This window comes from Plectropomus leopardus, chromosome 7 (assembly GCF_008729295.1).
Source record: "Plectropomus leopardus isolate mb chromosome 7, YSFRI_Pleo_2.0, whole genome shotgun sequence".
Classification (NCBI taxonomy): Eukaryota; Metazoa; Chordata; class Actinopteri; order Perciformes; family Serranidae; genus Plectropomus; species Plectropomus leopardus.
In genome coordinates, this window is record NC_056469.1 from 23,240,502 (window position 1) to 23,258,691 (window position 18,190).

At 41.8% G+C, this 18,190-nt stretch overlaps 1 protein-coding gene across 1 annotated transcript in view; it reads right to left on the minus strand.

Annotated features, from left to right (window-relative positions):
• grik5 (glutamate receptor, ionotropic, kainate 5) overlaps positions 1-17,807 on the minus strand; it is a 54,715-nt gene extending 36,908 nt beyond the window's left edge. Inside the window, exons 1-8 of the mRNA XM_042489506.1 lie at positions 17,696-17,807; positions 15,985-16,149; positions 11,959-12,056; positions 11,347-11,512; positions 4,219-4,397; positions 3,463-3,516; positions 2,107-2,265; positions 1,565-1,717 (exon numbers count right to left, since the gene is read on the minus strand). Of these exons, the coding sequence (XP_042345440.1) occupies positions 1,565-1,717; positions 2,107-2,265; positions 3,463-3,516; positions 4,219-4,397; positions 11,347-11,512; positions 11,959-12,056; positions 15,985-16,149; positions 17,696-17,807 (1,086 nt within the window). The remainder of the gene's footprint in view (positions 1-1,564; positions 1,718-2,106; positions 2,266-3,462; positions 3,517-4,218; positions 4,398-11,346; positions 11,513-11,958; positions 12,057-15,984; positions 16,150-17,695) is intronic.
• Between the last annotated feature and the right edge of the window lie 383 nt (positions 17,808-18,190).

Consider the following 18,190-nt stretch of genomic DNA (forward strand, 5'->3'; position numbering starts at 1 on the left):
AAAAAACCCTACTGTTGATGCAAAGTGGCAAAGTTACACTTTTCCATATTCGATATGATAAACCACATGTTTAGTCTTTCTTTTAACAGCGTATGCAGGGCTGCATGTCAATGGGAATATTAGTGAAATATTCTTTTTTATCAGTCATGTAAACAGCTTGGCAGAAATATTGTCTTTTTTGGAATAACAAAATTGAATATTTTGTGCCTGCAAACACAGTTTATGATTAACTTCATCGTCTTTTATTACTCATTTCATCATTTATGAAATGTCAGAAAATTCTGTAAAATACTTACGCCTAAGGTTTTTCAAGTGTTTTGTTTTATCCAACCAACCGTCCAAAAAACAAGTTCACAATCATGTACAATGAAGAAAAGCAGCCTGAGAATTAGAGTCTGGAATGAGCATTAATTTGGCATTTTTGCTTGAATGGCCATGTAACAGTGTGCACATTTAAACAAGAACTCCAAAGGTGAACAAAAGTAAACATAAACATTTGACTATTTACAGAAAAAGTATCTTTATATTACAAAACAACACAATAAAATACTTAACAGTAATCTAATACTGCACTGGTGCAGAGTGCAAACAATGATTGATGCAGATATGGAACGACTGATGTAACATGCTTCTTAATATATATGAGGTAGATGGATATGACAGTATAAACTATACAGCGATGCTCGTGCATTGATACTGATTATTTTAACACGTTGAAGACATACTGTGCAGGATTTTCCTTTAAAAAAAGTATAAAAATATAGATTCATACAAAAGTAGAACCTCGCCTCTGCCTGTATTTTCTCATTTTTGGATGTTTCTGGGTGTCAGCCTTTGGGTAGTATTGTGTAGCCCTGAGCCAATAGCAGCACAAGGTGGGACTCTATAAAAATGTAGTGTCCCCCCGCCTCTTTCCTCTGCTCTGTGGCTGCGCGTTGTGGGTCCATGAGTCTGTTTGATGGAGGGTGACGTTGAGCCCCTCACAGGCACACACAGAGCAGAGAAGCCAAATGAACAGGATGAAGCACGTGCCCCAGATGAATTCACACAAAATCCATATAATGCAGTACCTTCCTGTACGGTTGCGCAGAGGTGTGGGTTTGTTTATTTGTGCTTTAGAACATAACCGCCACGAAACAATCGGAAAATAACAGATTATTGCTCTGATTCAATGCTGCTCCATCAGTCTTGTTGAGCCGAGGAGGAAGGGCTAGGTCTGAATGTTGGATTTACAAACAGTAAGCAACAAATCCCGCAGAGTATGCTTTTAAACAACAGTGAGTTTTTAGACTATGACATAAATAATTTACAGGTAAAGTGAATGCTTCAATTACCTGCTCGATTACCCAATTGATCATTGAAATAGTTGCCAATTAATTTTTGATTGATCATTTCAGCTCTAATTTGAAGATTTCCCCAACATCTCATGTCAATATCAAAAGTTTGAAAAATATAATTAAACTGAGACCATACCTGAAGCTCATAGCCTACCTGAATGATGTATTAGTTTCTACATGGTGCATGATCATGTGTATCAGCAGGTGATTTCACAATAAGCATTTACCATGCGCAGGTAGTTCATCAGACTGGTCCCGTGTTGCCAGATCTGAGGAGAGGTGCAGCTGAGCGGCTTCACTCCGATTTCCTGACTGCGGTTCAATTCCCTCACCGCCCCCACCACCACATGCACCGCATCAAACATCAGTGCTGACGAGAGCTGTGGATAGGGGGAGAGGTGACAGGAGAGCAATGGAGAGGGGGAGGGAGTCCAAACAGGGGGGGAGAGAAGGAAATAGTGAGGAGAGAGACAAGGAGTCAAGGGAGAAGATGCGATGAGGAAAGATGTGCGAGCACAGATGATTGAACGGTTAACAGGGACGAAGAGAGGGAAAATAAGAGAGAGAAGAGATGTGAGGTATGAGTAAACCAGTGGGGAGGAAACACAGACGGATACATCAATACCCATTAAATACAAGCAAAAGACTAGCTGAATCTCTTTAACGGCTCCATGAATCACTGGAGGAATAAAGTGGCTTAATGTTACGTGGCAAACAGAGCTTTACTCCTGAATGTGAGCACGCATGAGTGTGCTTGCAAGAGACTGACCGCGGGGCCGGGGTACGTCAGGTCACAGCCCTCCCACCAAGAGAGGTTAAGGCTCCTGATGAACTCCAAATAGAACGGATGGGTGGTGTTAAACATGGAGAACCCCACAATGTTGGACTGCTCATCCACTATGTCATCCAATCTCAGGAGTGGGAAGTCCTAGAAAGGAGGAGGAAGAGGAGGAGCGGGGAGGGTGTTTGCACAGAGAGCAAGAGAAAATTGAGGTGAGTGACAATGTTGACTGTGTATCAAATCTTAGCACGCAGGAAAAATACCGTGCAAAAAAGAGTGAGATAAAGAAAAAGAGAAGCTACGGGGGGGTGACAACATCTAATCTCTGATGGAAAGAGAAAAAAAAGGATATAGACAGGTAAAAAATGGGAAAACAGTGATACAGGGGGGAAAGAGAGGTTGATGGAAATGACTCCAGTTGCTTTTCACAGAGATATACACACAAGACGTGGCATCTAAAGCACAAGAGCACATCATGTAGGGAAATAAATAAAAAATATTCAGGCGCACGGTATAAAGTGACACATTAATTCAAATGGTGGGAGGGGAGGGGAGCGTATCAAAGAGGCAGATGAAAAACACCGGAAGCACAGAGAAGGTGACGGGTGGCAGAAAAAAAGGGCGCATCACGTCTGTCATCACCTTCACCTCAGACCCCCTTTTTCTTCAGTTGCTTTGCCATCCTCCTCTGCACTTCCACATCTTTGTACAGTGTGTTCGTTTCTCAGATCTCTCTCTCTCTTCCCCTCTCCTTATCCTTCACCTCTTCTCTCCTTTTCTCTCTCTCTCTTCCCTTTATCTCTACACCTAAGCACCTTGGCTCGCTCATAAAGGCACAGAAGAGGAGGAGCAGGAGAGAGAAACAGGTGGAGGTGGAGACCGAGCAACATTTCTTGCTACAGTGTAGCACATACGAAGATATCAGAACAAAGTTCTTTACAAAAATCACATGTAAACGCCAAGATTTTGATAAGCTCTTTGACCAGATTTGAATTCAACATCTTACTGGAGAAAATAGTGTTGGCGCCATAGAAGCGGCAAGATATGTCGGTGCATGCCACAGCCTAAAGAGACAACCGACACAACAGCATATAACAGCTGGAGCTCATCTCCTCACAGCTCACACTCTGCCTTTTCATTTACTCCATTTACTCTACTCCATCGGTTATAGTTGTTTGTGTGTCATCTGTTTTCAATTTCATTTACTGTATTTTCATTGTAATTGTGCTTTGGCAATGCACGTCAAATGTCCTGCCAATAAAGCCTATTAAACTGAATTGAAACAAATGAAAGGGGAGGAGAGAAGACAGAAGGGAGGAAGGAGCAGAATTGGTAAGGTCTTACCATGGTGGTGAGTATGTACTTGTAAAATGCTGATGTCATCCCCAGCTCTGATGCCTGTAGGACAAAGAGAAAGACAGCGTAAGATGAAAAAATAAAGATGGAGGCAGGTGGGGTACAGAATGTGGAAAGAGATAATAAAGGAAGATGTGGAAAGATTGATGGAGGGGGCAAAGAGGCAGAGTTTTTGAGAAGCAGGGAGCAAAGGAGACAGTTGGGGGACAAAGTGGAAGAGAATATGGGGGAGGAGAGGAAGCATACGTTAATCACAGTTTTACATCATCAGGCTAACACTAGGACATTTCGCTGAGGGCGGACAGCCGCTCCAATGTGCCCAGTGAAAACATCCCATACACATTCAAACTGTGACTCACTGCGCTGGCTATCGGCATCACAGGCCGTACTATGAATCAGAACGAGCCTGGGTAACATCTGCACCGCAAAAGATGTTCTTTTGTCAGATATTTTCTTAAGAGTGCAAGTGATTGTTGCTGGCAGACGTGCATATTGTTCCGTATGCAGCCCTGGAGGGCAGAAGGTAAAAATGCATGTTAATTCTGTTATGGAACAAACTTGCTGCCTTTGAGAGAGTTGTTTTATTACTTTACAGATGGTATGCTCAGCATGCCCCTCATGACTCTAACCTGGATTTCCCAGATGGGTGCATTAAAGAGAACAATCCCTGAGTGTACTGTATACAACTTCATATCCTGCACGTACGTGCTGCTCTGAAGAATGCTCTGATGTTTGAAAACTGACCTTCTTCAGGATGAGATAGGAGACAGAAGCGTTGGCGTCAATGATGATGGTGGCCACTTTGTCGTCACGGATCTCCTTCAGCAGCGGCGTAGGGTCCAGGTTGTCATCCAGCATCCTGATTGACAGCGTTTCCCGAGAGATGAGAAAGCGGCGGACCAGTTCCTCCAATCTCAGCAGGCCTGAGGCAGAGCCACAGCACAGACGAGCTGCATATCAATGTCTGTATCACCAGACACAACTCATATTTCCAAAATGTAAGCTTTGCAGGACCTGTGAAAATCTTGATTTATCCGCAGGTGGTCATATATTTGTGTCATTTTGCAAAGCGTGATCGATGGTTTGCCTAAATCCACAGGAAATGAAACATCATTTAATATGGAGTCTACAGTATGTCTGCATTCGCCGTTTCTCTCAGAAGGACTTATTTCCATCTATTATGACCTCCTCCACAGAGACTTTGTATTCAGTGCCATATGTTTGTTTGTTTATCAGTTAATTAGCAGTATACTGGTTGGCCAAAATGAACTTGACAGATTTTGTTAGTTGAAGGAGACTTGGGCTGTGGGCCAGAGAATAACTGATTAGTTTGTGCTGTGGACAGCCCCACTATAAGGCCATTTATAAAGCATTTTACATCTTAGTCTTCTAAACAGTGCGGTAAATGTTTTCCTCTGGATCCTTTGACTCTACATGAATCTTTCAGACTACATCCATTTACACCCAGAGAGATTTTCCACCAACCTCATTTTTTCATCACTCCTCCTACAGATACACTGACAAAAGCAAAGCTACAGAAACACGATGGTGGGATGTTAATGAGTTCAGACCACATGCATTATTTTTTTTTTTTTTAGCTATAAGCTTGAGTGTATGCCATGTTTTATTTATGTATCTACATATTTATTAGTGATGAGCAAAAATGAATGAACTCTTAAGAGTCGGGTATGTACCAGGTCAGCCCGTCGGATGTTTGAGTGCTCTGCATGTTGTAACATAAAAGGAAAGCCATTGAATGAATAAGCAAAGACCATTTAAATCAGACGGGAGTCGGGACGTCTGGCAACCAAGGAAAATGGTGCATTCGCATGACAATCTTTCTTTAGACTTCTTTAGTGTGTTTGTGAGCTCTAAGTTTTGATGTGAAAACAACATGGATGCTTCGCAGTACATGTGCTGTATCTTTTGGCACAAAACATTTTATCAACATGTGGATTAAGATGTGCAAATAGAACCGACCGGGTGAGCCATAAAGCATGTTTGGGAGCTCTTTTTTTTTTTTTAATTTTTTATTTTCACACCACATAAATGCAGCACAAAGTTGCAGAGGTAACTGGGATTTCTGCAACAGTGAAAGTACCACAGATCGTTGGTCTACGTGCATGTAGGATGCTGAATCAATGTATTAAAATGAATATTTTATCTTTATTAATGCAAATTTATACATGATGATTGGTAATACATTGAAGATAAGTTTTTCGGGGGCGGACAGCACCAGCTGTCCAGCAAGTATATACTATAGTGTCACGAAGAAACTGGCATGATATTTTGCAAAAGGTATCAAAACTCAAAAAGATCATTACATTTTTATGCATCAACTCGAAGGAAGCAATAGTGGGAAAAGAATCAGCCATGACTGTCTTCACATATTAGTCCTTTTCAAAGTGGGGACAGAAAACGTTTCCCTTCCTAACGTTTCTCAGTAATATTACTGTTGGCGCAGCTGTTGCAAAGACAACAGGATAACTTTCCCTTTTCTATCAACGGGGCCCTTTTTCTTCTGCCAGGTAGAGTTTTCACGATTTCTTCTGGTGCATGGGCGTGTCCAGGGAGTGGCCTGTGGTGGCACCCCATTATGACTGGCTATCTGTCCAGTCAGCTCAAACTGTTTAAAGAGTAAACTGAATTATTGTTTATAGGTGCAATTCAGCCTTAAACCTGACAGGCACTACTGTGTCAGAGTAGTGTCTAGCTTGACTTATTTTGCACTCAAATTAATGGATCAAACTGTTAAAAAGTTTGTTCACACAGGCTTACTCATTTTATTTTTTGGTACTTACTTGCTATTTTACTATTTACTTTAGGAGGGACAATTTCTTTAATAAAGTGTGAAGTTATTTCACTTCTGAGTGGTGTCATTCTGATTGGTAGTTTTATCATTTAAAATCGACCATAAACAGGAATGCAAGACACTACAATGTTAGTAACTAAAGTAGGTACGGGTAGAGGAGAAATAAATTGTAAATTAAAGCTATGCTGACACATGTGCCCACAGCAGCACCCATATTTCATGCCACTCCTGCTTAAGTCAGTGCCCTGCTTGGGCCACCCTGAAAAAAAAAGTCTGGACATGCCACTGTTTGGCTGTTCCACAACCCACCATTTACGCTGCTGAGGACAGCAGCTGCAAAGAGCTTATATTGACACTTGTTGGTATATGAGGATAGCTTTTGATAGCTAACAGGAAAAGTGGTTGTCTACTAAGTTGTCTGTTGGTTCATAAAATATTTTGATTAGCCAAACAAAAGTTCCTTCTCCTTAAGACACATAAAAAACACTTTGCTTTGAATAATAATATAAAAAGGTCAATTAAATGTAATTACAATTTTAACTTGTCAAAAGCTGTCTCCTCTTTACTGCACTTTCAGTGTATGTGCGCTGGAGGTTTCAAGTTTTCACATCACATTTGTGTAATTTCCATACTGGAGTGCTTATCCGTGCAGACTGAGTGCAGACGAAGTGCTTATGAGTTGGACTCAATTGAAATTAATCTTTGTACAAAGTCCTAATATTCCCAGAGAGGTTTTAGGTATCCTAAAAATGCATGGCTGCCATCAGCCAATCAGTATGACAAATTTCTAAACATTTTCTATTAATAGAATCATAAATCTAGAGAGTTGTGCAGCCTTGGCAGGCTTATGTGCTCTTTGAGTGCTTTGTAATTTACTTTGTGTCCGTTGTATCATCCATCAGTGATAGCTTTTCAGGTCTTTGAGTGATGTATGTACTGCGACCAGAATAGTATTTGTTCAAAAAACCTCACAAAAAATAACAAAAACTGGAGATTGAAAGATTGTGCAAACCCTTGGCGAAATAATAGAAAGAAATGGGAGCAGAAGTGCAGGAGCAGAAAGACAGAAATACAGTACTTCAGACAATTCTGCCACTTCAAGCGAATTCCTCTCGAAAAACGAGTACAACCAATGGCAGTCAAGACTCACTTGACATTGTGCGTGGAATGAGCCTTTACTAGAAAGTCTACCCTGATGCTTCCTAATTGTAATTCCATAGTAAAGCACCCCTAGCTATGTAAATAAGTGGTGGGGCAGGCATCTGGGGGATGAGGGGAAGGGGAGAGGGAGGAGAGGAGGAGGGGAGAGGTAGCGCACAGAGCCTTTCAGCAGGAGAAAGCCTCTGTAAGCAGTGGGGTAATCACTGAACCAGGCCAAAACTTTAATTAGTTTGAGGAAGGAGGGGAAAAAATCAATGCACTTTACAGCTTCCTCTCCTCCCCTCTCTCCCGCTCTCCCTCTTTCACATATTCTCTCTCTCACACATAAGCTCTAACCTCTCTATCTCTCTCGTCTTAGCCCTCTGCTCTAGTTACCTCTCCCTGTCTTTATCCATCTCACTCTTACGCCGCCACCATCTCCTCCTCCTTGTGCTCAGTCTCTCCCTCTCGCTGTCCTTAACCTCATCCATCTCATGAAAACTGCATAATGGAATTAGGCTCAGATAGCGCGTTGTGACCCAGGCATAGCGAGACAGCGATACGTCGGAAATGACCCAAAATCTCTGGCACGTTCTCATCTGGCTGAATATCTGTGCCGCTTCCACGGGCTAAAGAGGGAAAAATGTGATTAATGTAATTAACATGCTGTTGCAAAAATTACCAGTTTCTAAATACGTTACTTAATTAGGATGCACGCGTGGTGGGTGTCAATGAAATGTGTGACTTCACACATTACTCGCCTCACTGACAAAAAAGAGAGAAAGCCTACTTCACATGAACACACCACTCTACACTGGGGTAAACAAGATGAATAAAACAAGTGGGCTGGTGGTAAACATTGTCTGATGTTGAACCTCTGCAGCGCCGCAGCAGAGCCGCACACACAATCCTACAAGTACCCCTAAAACCCACTCAGACATACAGTACGCTCACTCACTCACACACACGCACGCACACACACATAAATCAGCACTCAAAAACATGTACGTACAAAGTGAGCCAAGCACACGGAAAAAAAGAGAATACACACATACCGTGCCACACACACCCACTCGGTCGTTCAGAGTGTGGAACAAGCCTGTTGAGTGGCAGTTAGCACCTATTCTGCAGCCATGGCAACCAGCTCCATGGCGATAGATAGCACAGCCAAGTGGGTCAGAGTCTGTGAGTGTGATAACCTTGTAAAGATCACCTTCAAGCCAAATACATTACACACACATACACACACACACCCCTCCACCGGTAAAAGCAGCATCTTTGGGCCCGAACAGTTAACTACGATGCTATCTGTTGCCTCTCGTTCTCGTGACAGAAAAAGCCTGGTGGAAGACAAGGCTCTTATCTACACATTCAACTGATGATCAAAACTGAAAAAGATGTCTGATGCCATTTCAAAGCCCTTTTAGTTCAATGAAATGACAAGTCCACAAGGAATTCAGCTTACTTTCAGGAAACCGCGGGACGGCTGGCTAACTGCTGGGCAGATAATGAAAGCATCTCAATGATTGAATCAATTTTTCATAATGTCACAGCTTTTTGTTTGTCAAAATCTACCCTTTTCACACTGCCACGAGAAGTGTTCACAGACTTCAATGGTGCCACTTAGTCTTTATGTAATTGCCCTTCAGTTCTTTTACGGTCCTATTTGGCGGGTGTGAGCATTTAACAGCTGCACAACAACTCATCCCCGCTCTTTTTTGGTCAGAACCAAGGCTGGGTATCGTTCAAAAAAAGTACAATACCAGTACTGAAACTAGTACCTTTAACATGATACAAATACCAATAGAGTACTTCATTCGATACCCATAATGTGAATGAAGAGGTGCGTAAATTGTTAAAACTCAGTTAATAGCCTGAGCTTTCATGTGATTCAATCATAGAGAAAGAGAGAGATTTCATTTTCTTACCAAATGCACCAAATACAAAGAAATTAGAGATGACTATTTTGAAACTCTGCCAAAAAATCCCAGACTTTTTCACCCTTCCAGATGAAAGACTCATTTGAATACTTTTAGCAGAAAACAGCTCTACAACACAGCTGGCAGGAGAGTATGTTTCTGCATATCACAGAGTTAGCCACAATTTAATGTAATACACTTCTTTATTCATCTTAACGTTTATTTTCTGGTTATCTCAATAATTACTATTACTGTTTAAGAGCATTACAACACTTGTTTTATAGCACCAGAGGATGGATTTAAACACAGGCCCCCAAGAAGTGGGCCGGGCTTTGAAGCCAATTTTTGCAGTGGCCAAACAGTGGTACTGCAATTTCCGGAGTCTGTAACATGACGTCCTGCGGCCCAAAAAGACTTTTACCCATTGACTTACATGGCCAAAGAGAAAGAGGCATCTGTAAATCAATCAGATTTTTTTGAGCAATACAACCCCTGCAAAATGACTCGTTTTACTATCAGGATTTGATCCATTTGGTCCAATAACTTTTAGAACGTGTAGAAGAGACGCATTATTAAATCATTTTATCCCCATTCAAGTTAGCAGAGCGCTAAACTGGAAGTTAGTCGTTCGGCCGGTTAGGGCTCATTTATATTCTCTTTATGTAGGAAAATAGATACGTCAGTTTCAAAACGTTTACGAAAGATTACATATAGCCAGTAGATGAAACTACAGAGCAAAGTCAAAAGTTTCACGCAACAAATGAGGCGAAGATGGGGGGTGTCGTTATATCTTTTTACTAAATTACCGTGTTATTCTGCTACTTTGTAAATGTCCCCTACGGTCGTATCTTGCTTGAACTATGCTACACTGCCCACAAGATCTCTGGTGATACTGCTCCATTTCATCTGTGTCCCAAAGCTCTCAGAAAACGTGCCCAAATATGTGTCTGTATCTAACATTGAGCAGTAACAAGCTCTTAGCCACTCGGCTGCACTCAGCTGGCAACCAGTGTTGTTAGACACTGATATTTTGTTGAATTTAGGTTGTGACGTTTGGTGACCAAAGAAATTTAAGTGGCTGCTGTTGAGCGTGAGCTTCGCAGAAGGGAAAGTTGTGACTCTCTGCCAGCTGCACACACACAGTGACAAGGCTAACTATTAGCATCACGTGGCTTTTCATCATTGGGTTTAAGGTCAGACTTGAGTTGTTTTGGTGTCAATGTGAGTTTGTTGGGTAGTTTAACATTGTGGTAATGGACGCTAGCTGCTGCTGCAGCTGTGTAGCTCGTACCAAAATTCAGCCCTATGCATGACTGAAGAAAAAATCAGGCAATTATTCAGAGGAAAATTTTGGATTTTTTTTTTTTTTATAGTGTATAATATCATGTATTCATAAAGATTTCTTTGAATACTACAGACCCCATCCGACCAAGCCTTTTAATTCCTGCGACTCTCGATAGAGCAGTGCATAATAAATCAATAACGCACTCTTTCAAAATGAAAATAAAGAGGGCTAGTGACTAAGCCCTGAGTCCCCTGTGATGTTAAAGCTCTCTGAGTGCTTGGCAAGTTAAATCAAATGTCCCTTAAGTTCTTCCAATACTGGAAAGCATTTCAAACACGAATATTTATTAAATTGGTTTGGCCTAAAAACACTCTGAGGTGGATAAGAGACTGTGTGCAAGAGTGTGAGTAAAAATAAAATAAATAGGAAGGCTGCGGCAGGAGCCATGTTGTGAACTCTGACAACAGACAGAACTTTATGACCAGACTGTCAAAATGAGTGTCCAAAAGTGCAAAACAGTCATATCCACCCAAACAGTGTGAATGTGCCAACACTCCCACAGAAGCATTTGCACACACAAACACACAAACAGAAGGTGAATAAGCTCGCAAGAACACAAGCGATGCACTAACACCCACCTTTAACAACAAACACAGCGCTGCAGTCGCACATAATGTACTGTGTAACGATAAAACCGAATGTGTGTGTCTACTCACACTCAGCTTTGGCGCACACCAGGCTGGCTGAGGGGTAACTGAACGAGCGCAAGATGGCTCCGATGGCCAGGCTCAGGTCCTCGTTGCTAGGGTACAGAGTGACAGAGGCGAAGCGCAGGTATGGCAAGCGAGGAGTTTCCTCCGGACCAATTTTTACGTGAGGGATCTAGCAGAAGGAGAGAAATGAAAGGAAAGGATAGAAGAGAGAGGAGAGGAGAAGAGAGGAGAGAGAAAAACATTAAGGAAGGCAAATGTGTCGTGATTAACTCCCCACCAAACACACACAGCAGGAAAAAACTGTGAATAAGGAAGATCCATTAGAGAGGCTACAGGGTGAAAAAAAGATAAGAAAGATAGCAGAGGCAGAGAACAGAGAGACCTTAAGGATAAAAGGCTACAGGAAGAAAGGAGAAAACAGTTGGTGGAAGTGGATGATGGTTAATTATGTGAGAAGAAGTTCAATAGGCGAAGAAAAACAGAATCTTTGGATACATTCATCATGACGCCTCTGTGGGTAGGAGGGGGCGAGAGGGAGAGGTACTGGATGTCTGCATGCACACACGGGACACACAGATTTGTACATATTTGTATGTGTGTGTGTGTTTATCTCACCTCCTTCTCTCCACATATATGACTGACAGTAGAGCCAGAGGCGGGGCTGGAGGCGGGACCTATCACAGAGACGACGCCTTTGGGTAGAATCTGACACACTGAAAGGGGGAAAAAAGGAGAAAATAAACATCGGATATGCAGACACATACCTTTCCCTCTGCCTCGTTTTGACGGCAGCACAGAGTTGGCATACAGTAGGGGCCGCGTTCAGTAGTGTGGAAATCTAAAATGCAGCAAAAACTCAGAGGATGCATTGAGATTTTCACTTTAACTGGTGTTTCTATTGTAGCGGTGCAATCTGTCTCATTATAATCAGACTTATTTTGAGATAAATACTCCGAGGACAACAGCAGGGCGGGCCAGGGGTTGCCTGCTGCTATTAGTCACTTGTTCAAAGAGCCACTTTTAATGATTTTAATGATTTTTAAGATATTTTGCTGTAATTATATCTTTAGCATCAGGACAATAGTAACAGATTGGTGGTCTTCTTCAACCAACAAACTCAAGTTTGCATGATTATCCTCTTTGCAGAAAGACACTGATGTGGGAGAAACAGTTTGTCTGTTGCAGAAAGTACTTTGCTTAGGAATAGATCAAGTAAACACTATCGCTATGATTCAGTCTGTACAAACATAGATTTCACTATTAAAACTCCCACATGGCAACAAATGTCTCGACTGTATCCATATATCCAGTATGTGATGACACTGATTTCATCTTTCTACTGAGCAATATGCATTCATTCTTTTTTCTAAAAAAAAACCCTTTACTTTAATTGTTTTTACAAAAGTGTTATAAAAGGACAGAGCAAAAAATACAGCATAAAAAGGACAAACAAACAAAGAGGAAACAAAAAGATGCCATTTCTTACAAAAGTTATTCACCCCTATGACATATTCAGTGGTTCAGTCTCTCATCTTGTCATTTTCCATGTATCCCGGTATTTACATATTTCTATTCTTTACAGTAAGAACTACACACAATGTGTGTATTGAATTACCCTGCGCAACCGTCTATCATGGATTTAAAGTGTCTGTATAAGTAAGAGGTGAATACAGAATTTTATTTAATTTTTTTCTCATTTGTATTTTTAAATTTCATCCTTTTTAGCGCTCAGTCACTTTTTTCCCATTCTACACCTGCTTGTGACTCCTGATCTGCTGTAATGTGAATTTGCCCAGTGTGGGATTAATAAACTCTCATCTCATTTTATCTTATACGTTACTAAAACGCAGCTGAGTTTGAATGTAATTTCTAACCTAGGTCCGAATATTTGGACTATTGACACTTAAAAAGTTGAACAAGCTGAAATCGTTTTTTAAGAGTGGGATAATTTAGAGGACGAGGAAAAGAAAATTCTACCTGCCGTTTTGCATCGGTTATGTGTTCTTCGTGATATATTATACCCACATGTTCTCGTGCCTTTTAAACTCTAAAGAGAACTGCTAAAAACTGAATAGTGTGTCTGTAAACACGCAAAATAAACTGAAATAACACACGTTTGGTTCCATTTGCGCTGGGAAGTCAACATTTTTGAGTTTCCACTCAAAAAACACCCTATTAAGTCAGATATCCTACTTGAAATTCAAAAACTGCTGCTCTGCACATCAACAGTACTGACGAAGACCAGCGAAGCTCTGAACGCATCGTTTTTACCTCTGCCAAGGAGGTCGTGGCTTAGTCGAGTTTGTTTGTCTGTCTAAGAAAAAACTACTTGCCTGATTTTTATGAAACTTGGTGGAGGAGTGAAACATGGGTCTGGGAAGAAACCCATTCAATTTTGGAGCAGATCCCAATCACAGGGCAGATACGCAAATTATTTTTTCACTTCGGTTAACACTGCAAAACAGAGCATTTGTCCTTGGCAGAGGTCTGCTCTCCCTGAGTGTCCTTCAAGTTTTAACTGTTTCACAAATAAGTCATGTAGTTAAAAGGTTTTTCAATCAAAACACCACATACTCGTGCTTCTCTATGAGTGCGTGTCTGGAGTTTGCTTTTCTGCACACATTTGAAATGGCTCCACATTGTTCAGCTGATGCATGAATGATGAAAAGTGAGTAGGAACGGATGGCGTTCATTGTCTGCCTTATACCTGACTAATTGAAAGGCCTGCAATCTGTTACAGATCAATACGTTATTCGCTTTCTTGCTGGGAGATAGATGAGAGGATCAATGTCTCATGTCTGTATGATAAACCTGAAACAATACTAAGCTAACTAGCTGCTGTCTGTATTTAGCCTACAGATAATAGAGCAGCATCAATCGTCTCATCTAACACTCAACAAGAAAGCAAATGAGTCTGTTTTCTCTTTAATCAAACAGGTGCGACTGACCAGTAACAAACAGCAGCTTGACCATGAGGGGGCTTCATCCTGTAGCATACACAAATACTAACTGTTTTTGTGCAGTGTCTTTTAGTTGCCCAGTGAGCTCATTTTAATTGATGTCTGCCCACCTGAAAAATGCTTTCACAGATACAGCAGGAGGGAGTCTAGTGACCTAACTGTGTTATTCTCAGAGTCATAAAGCTCTTTTCTCGCTGGTATATTTGGTTGGTATTTTAATTCATCCCAATTAGTCCTCCTCGGTCCCTGCTGCTGTTTGTGTGCCTGTATATGTGTGAGTGTGCATGCCCACACTGTGCCCATGTGCGAATGTGCATGTGCGTCTGCATAAAGAGATGTGTGTGCATGCATGTGTGAATGCCTCTGTGTGTGTGTGTGTGTGCTAGTGTGTGTATGTGTGTGCTAGTGTGTGCGTGCAAGCGTGCCTCAGACAGCCGTAGCTGTAAGATGATGAGCTCTCTGATCCAGAGACCAAAAAATGCTGTGAGCAAACAAGCCTGTCAGAGTCTCCTGCCCATCGGTCAAGGACACACACACACACACACACACACACACACACACACACACACACACACACACACCAGACACACACAACTCAAATATGCACATATGTACACAACCCTTCTCAAGCACACATAGACATTTTGCCAGTAGCTTGTGGCAGGGTCAGTGACCTATTAGAATAAGAGCAGGGGGTCTCTTGTCTCCTCAGTGACTGGATTCAGCAGTTCTTCTTCTGTCTTTACAGACTCCAAAACATTGTGTTTTAACTCTGTACATCAATACAAATTTTATGGAGCGGCCTTGGTGTCGCTGCTTTCTGCAGGCCTGCACTGCTGATCTGTATTAGTATTTGATGAGTTGTTTTTGTCGTGGCCTGCACAGTAGGCAGAGCCAGCTGTTACTGGAGGGCGCTGGTTCCCTGTTTTTAATGAGACAGGCTTACTGGCCCATTACTGGTCTCCAATGACGTGTAAACTAATCAGCGCAAGCCCTTACTGGTTCCTAATCACATAAAAGTGGTGGTGTTTTATCATGCTATCCACCATTTGAGATTTATGCCCACAAACAGGCAGCTTTTTACAAAATCTTATGACCTTTTTATAAAAAATATCAGCGCCCTTTTTTGGTGGAATAAAGCCTGCAGTATTTAATAGACTATTTTTCACACTCTATACTACTCACTATCAACATTAAAGTCATACTAAGATTTTCCCAAAAACAAATTAAATCCCTCGCAAGCCTCACTTAAGACCCACTAAAGGTGAATGGCGGTGTATTTATCTGCAGAGACTCTGCTCTCTGCTGTTTCCGGGACATTCCTATGCACAGATTGTAAGAAGTTTGCATCTAAGAGGAAGCTATAAAAATTGTGGACACATTGCCAAATTAGAATTATCGCCCCGCGGTTGTATGCCTCCGATAACCACTCAGGTTGCACTTACAGTTTACATATCCAAGTGTGAGCAGACTCATGTAGCCATGTCAGTTCCGAATATGGACGTTGCTGCATAAAGTTTCATATTTTTAAACATGGATGCTACACAACAAGCTGGCAGATTCTAGATTATATTAGAGAGAGAAGACTTTAATGGATGTAGCAGAACTTTATCAATCTCTGATAGGTTGGGTGAATCTGCTCTCCTGGTTTTATTTGCCGGCATGCAGCGGCTCCACTCACTGGTGTCAGTAGTGTCGTACTGGGAGTCTTTTTGCAGCTCGTATATGTCCACCTCCACTCGGGCTCGGGCTGGACCCTCCATCACGCTGTTGATGTTCTCTCTGGCCAGAGCCAGTGCCAGCCGCTCCCCGCGCCCACACACAGACTGGTCATCCAGGATTGCCGCTAGAGAAGGAGAGAGGGAGGGAGAGATCGGTGAAGGTCCTCTCATCTTACTCTCAGCCACAAAGCAAATAGATGTGTCTCCCAAAATGTCACACTAATCCTTAAGTGTTTGTACTTGTGATTATGTTGCTTAGGAGCTCAAGTCCTTTAGTTAATGATTTTGTATACATTATTTTGTCGAGCTTTTGTGTACATGAGCTGTTTTGGTTAAACAAAAACTTTTTAGTGCTTACAGAAAAAAGACAATTTCTGATGTTGCATACTGTGCAGGTGTCAGACAGCTCGTCCTGTTCCTGAAGGAGGCTTATTCTTACGCCTGCATGGAGTACAGTGGATCAAAAATAATTCTACTAAGACTGTATCTGTCATTCTCTTTGCATGGGGAAGTACTTTAATGTGTAAGGACAGTTTGGACACCAACGGATACATTATTACTGCTCATTTGGCCTTTAAAGGCTTCCCAGTAGTAAGAAACCCTTATTTTCCCTCTTACCTGTTGTGCTGTTGACTCTATCACGCAACATTGTTCTGGTCTGAGTTGTGTTAGAGATATCGGCTGTCTTCCTTCTTTCAAATATAATGGAACTAAATGGCATTCAGCTTGTGTTGCTCAAATAGCCAAACAAATAAAAAATGTAAAACTCAACAGGAATGTCTCTTTCCAGAAATCATGACCTCAAGTTAATCCACAGACCTTGTTGTGAGCATTTCTTTGTAGAAAATATTTTCTTTTTACAAAAGTGTACAATGCGCAGAAGGAAGTGTGCACGGACTGCTAGCTCACTTTGCAAAAGTCAAGTCAAGTGAATTTTATTTATAAATTACAGTTACCCTCAGAGGGCTTTACAGCATATGACTTCCCTCTGTTCTTGGACCCTCACAGCAGATCAGGAAAACTCAAAAAGAGCAACTGAGGAAGGATCCCTCTTCCAGGACGGACAGACGTGCAATATAAGTTGTGTGTACTGAACGGATCAAGATAATAAAATTACAGCAAGCAACTGAACCAGCCAACGTTACAGTTCAGCCAAGGACGCCATAAATGTTTACATCAAGCCTTCTACTGCACAATGATACAGCTGGTGGGCGTAGTTGGGTTGAAAGAAAATAGTTCCAACACAAAACTGCTCACTGGTTTGTGGGTTATCTTGAGTAACCAGGTCATAATTTCTGGAGAGAGAAACGGTTGTTGAGTTATTCAAATGTTTGTTTGTTTTTTGCACTTTGAGCACCATATAGTTTTATTATATTTGTGAGAGAGCAAACATCTCTACTGCAATTATCTCACACACTTTGCAACTCACACTGAAACAACCTAGATTGATAAATATATCTACAGATAAAAGGGGGAAATATGTATTTTTGATTCTGGGGTGAACGGTCCCTTTAAGTGCTTTGCTGTCATTCTATATTTGTACTAACCAAAAGTGGCAAAACGCACTTCTAGGCACCAAAGCAGGCTGAAAAAACTCTATGAAATGTATGCTGAAAAACTTTTTGATCCAGGTGTAGTGAGGATGCAGACAACTGACAGCTGGCCACTCACCCATGCGGACGGAGGAGAGCACAGGGGCCTGACTGAGGGAGCGTGGCGGCATGGTGACTAGCAGGAAGGAGAGGAAGTGTATTGACAGCAGCAGTGCTGGCAGAGCCGGCATCTTCTACTGCTCCTCATGGAGAACGGTCTGCTGGCAGCCTGTCCTCCGATCCTGCAGGTGGTGGTACAGGCAGCCCGCTAATAGACCCATGCCCCCCGGCACAAGATGTTTCTCTTTAAATTGTCATCCTGCAGCTTATGTTCAATTTGTTCTGTCAAATTACAGGTGCTCCTGCTCTACTGAAATGTGACAGAACATACAATAGACTTTCACACCCGGCTATGAAGATGTTCCCTGTCATATCACAGAGGAAGCCCAGTCCCATGCACGCTGCCTGTCTAATAATAAAATACAGTACACACAACTCTATTCATGTCTCCCGTGGAAAGTCTGCCGTTTACAAGTGACAGGACTCAGCCTTGAAAAGATCTCCAGGGACTTCA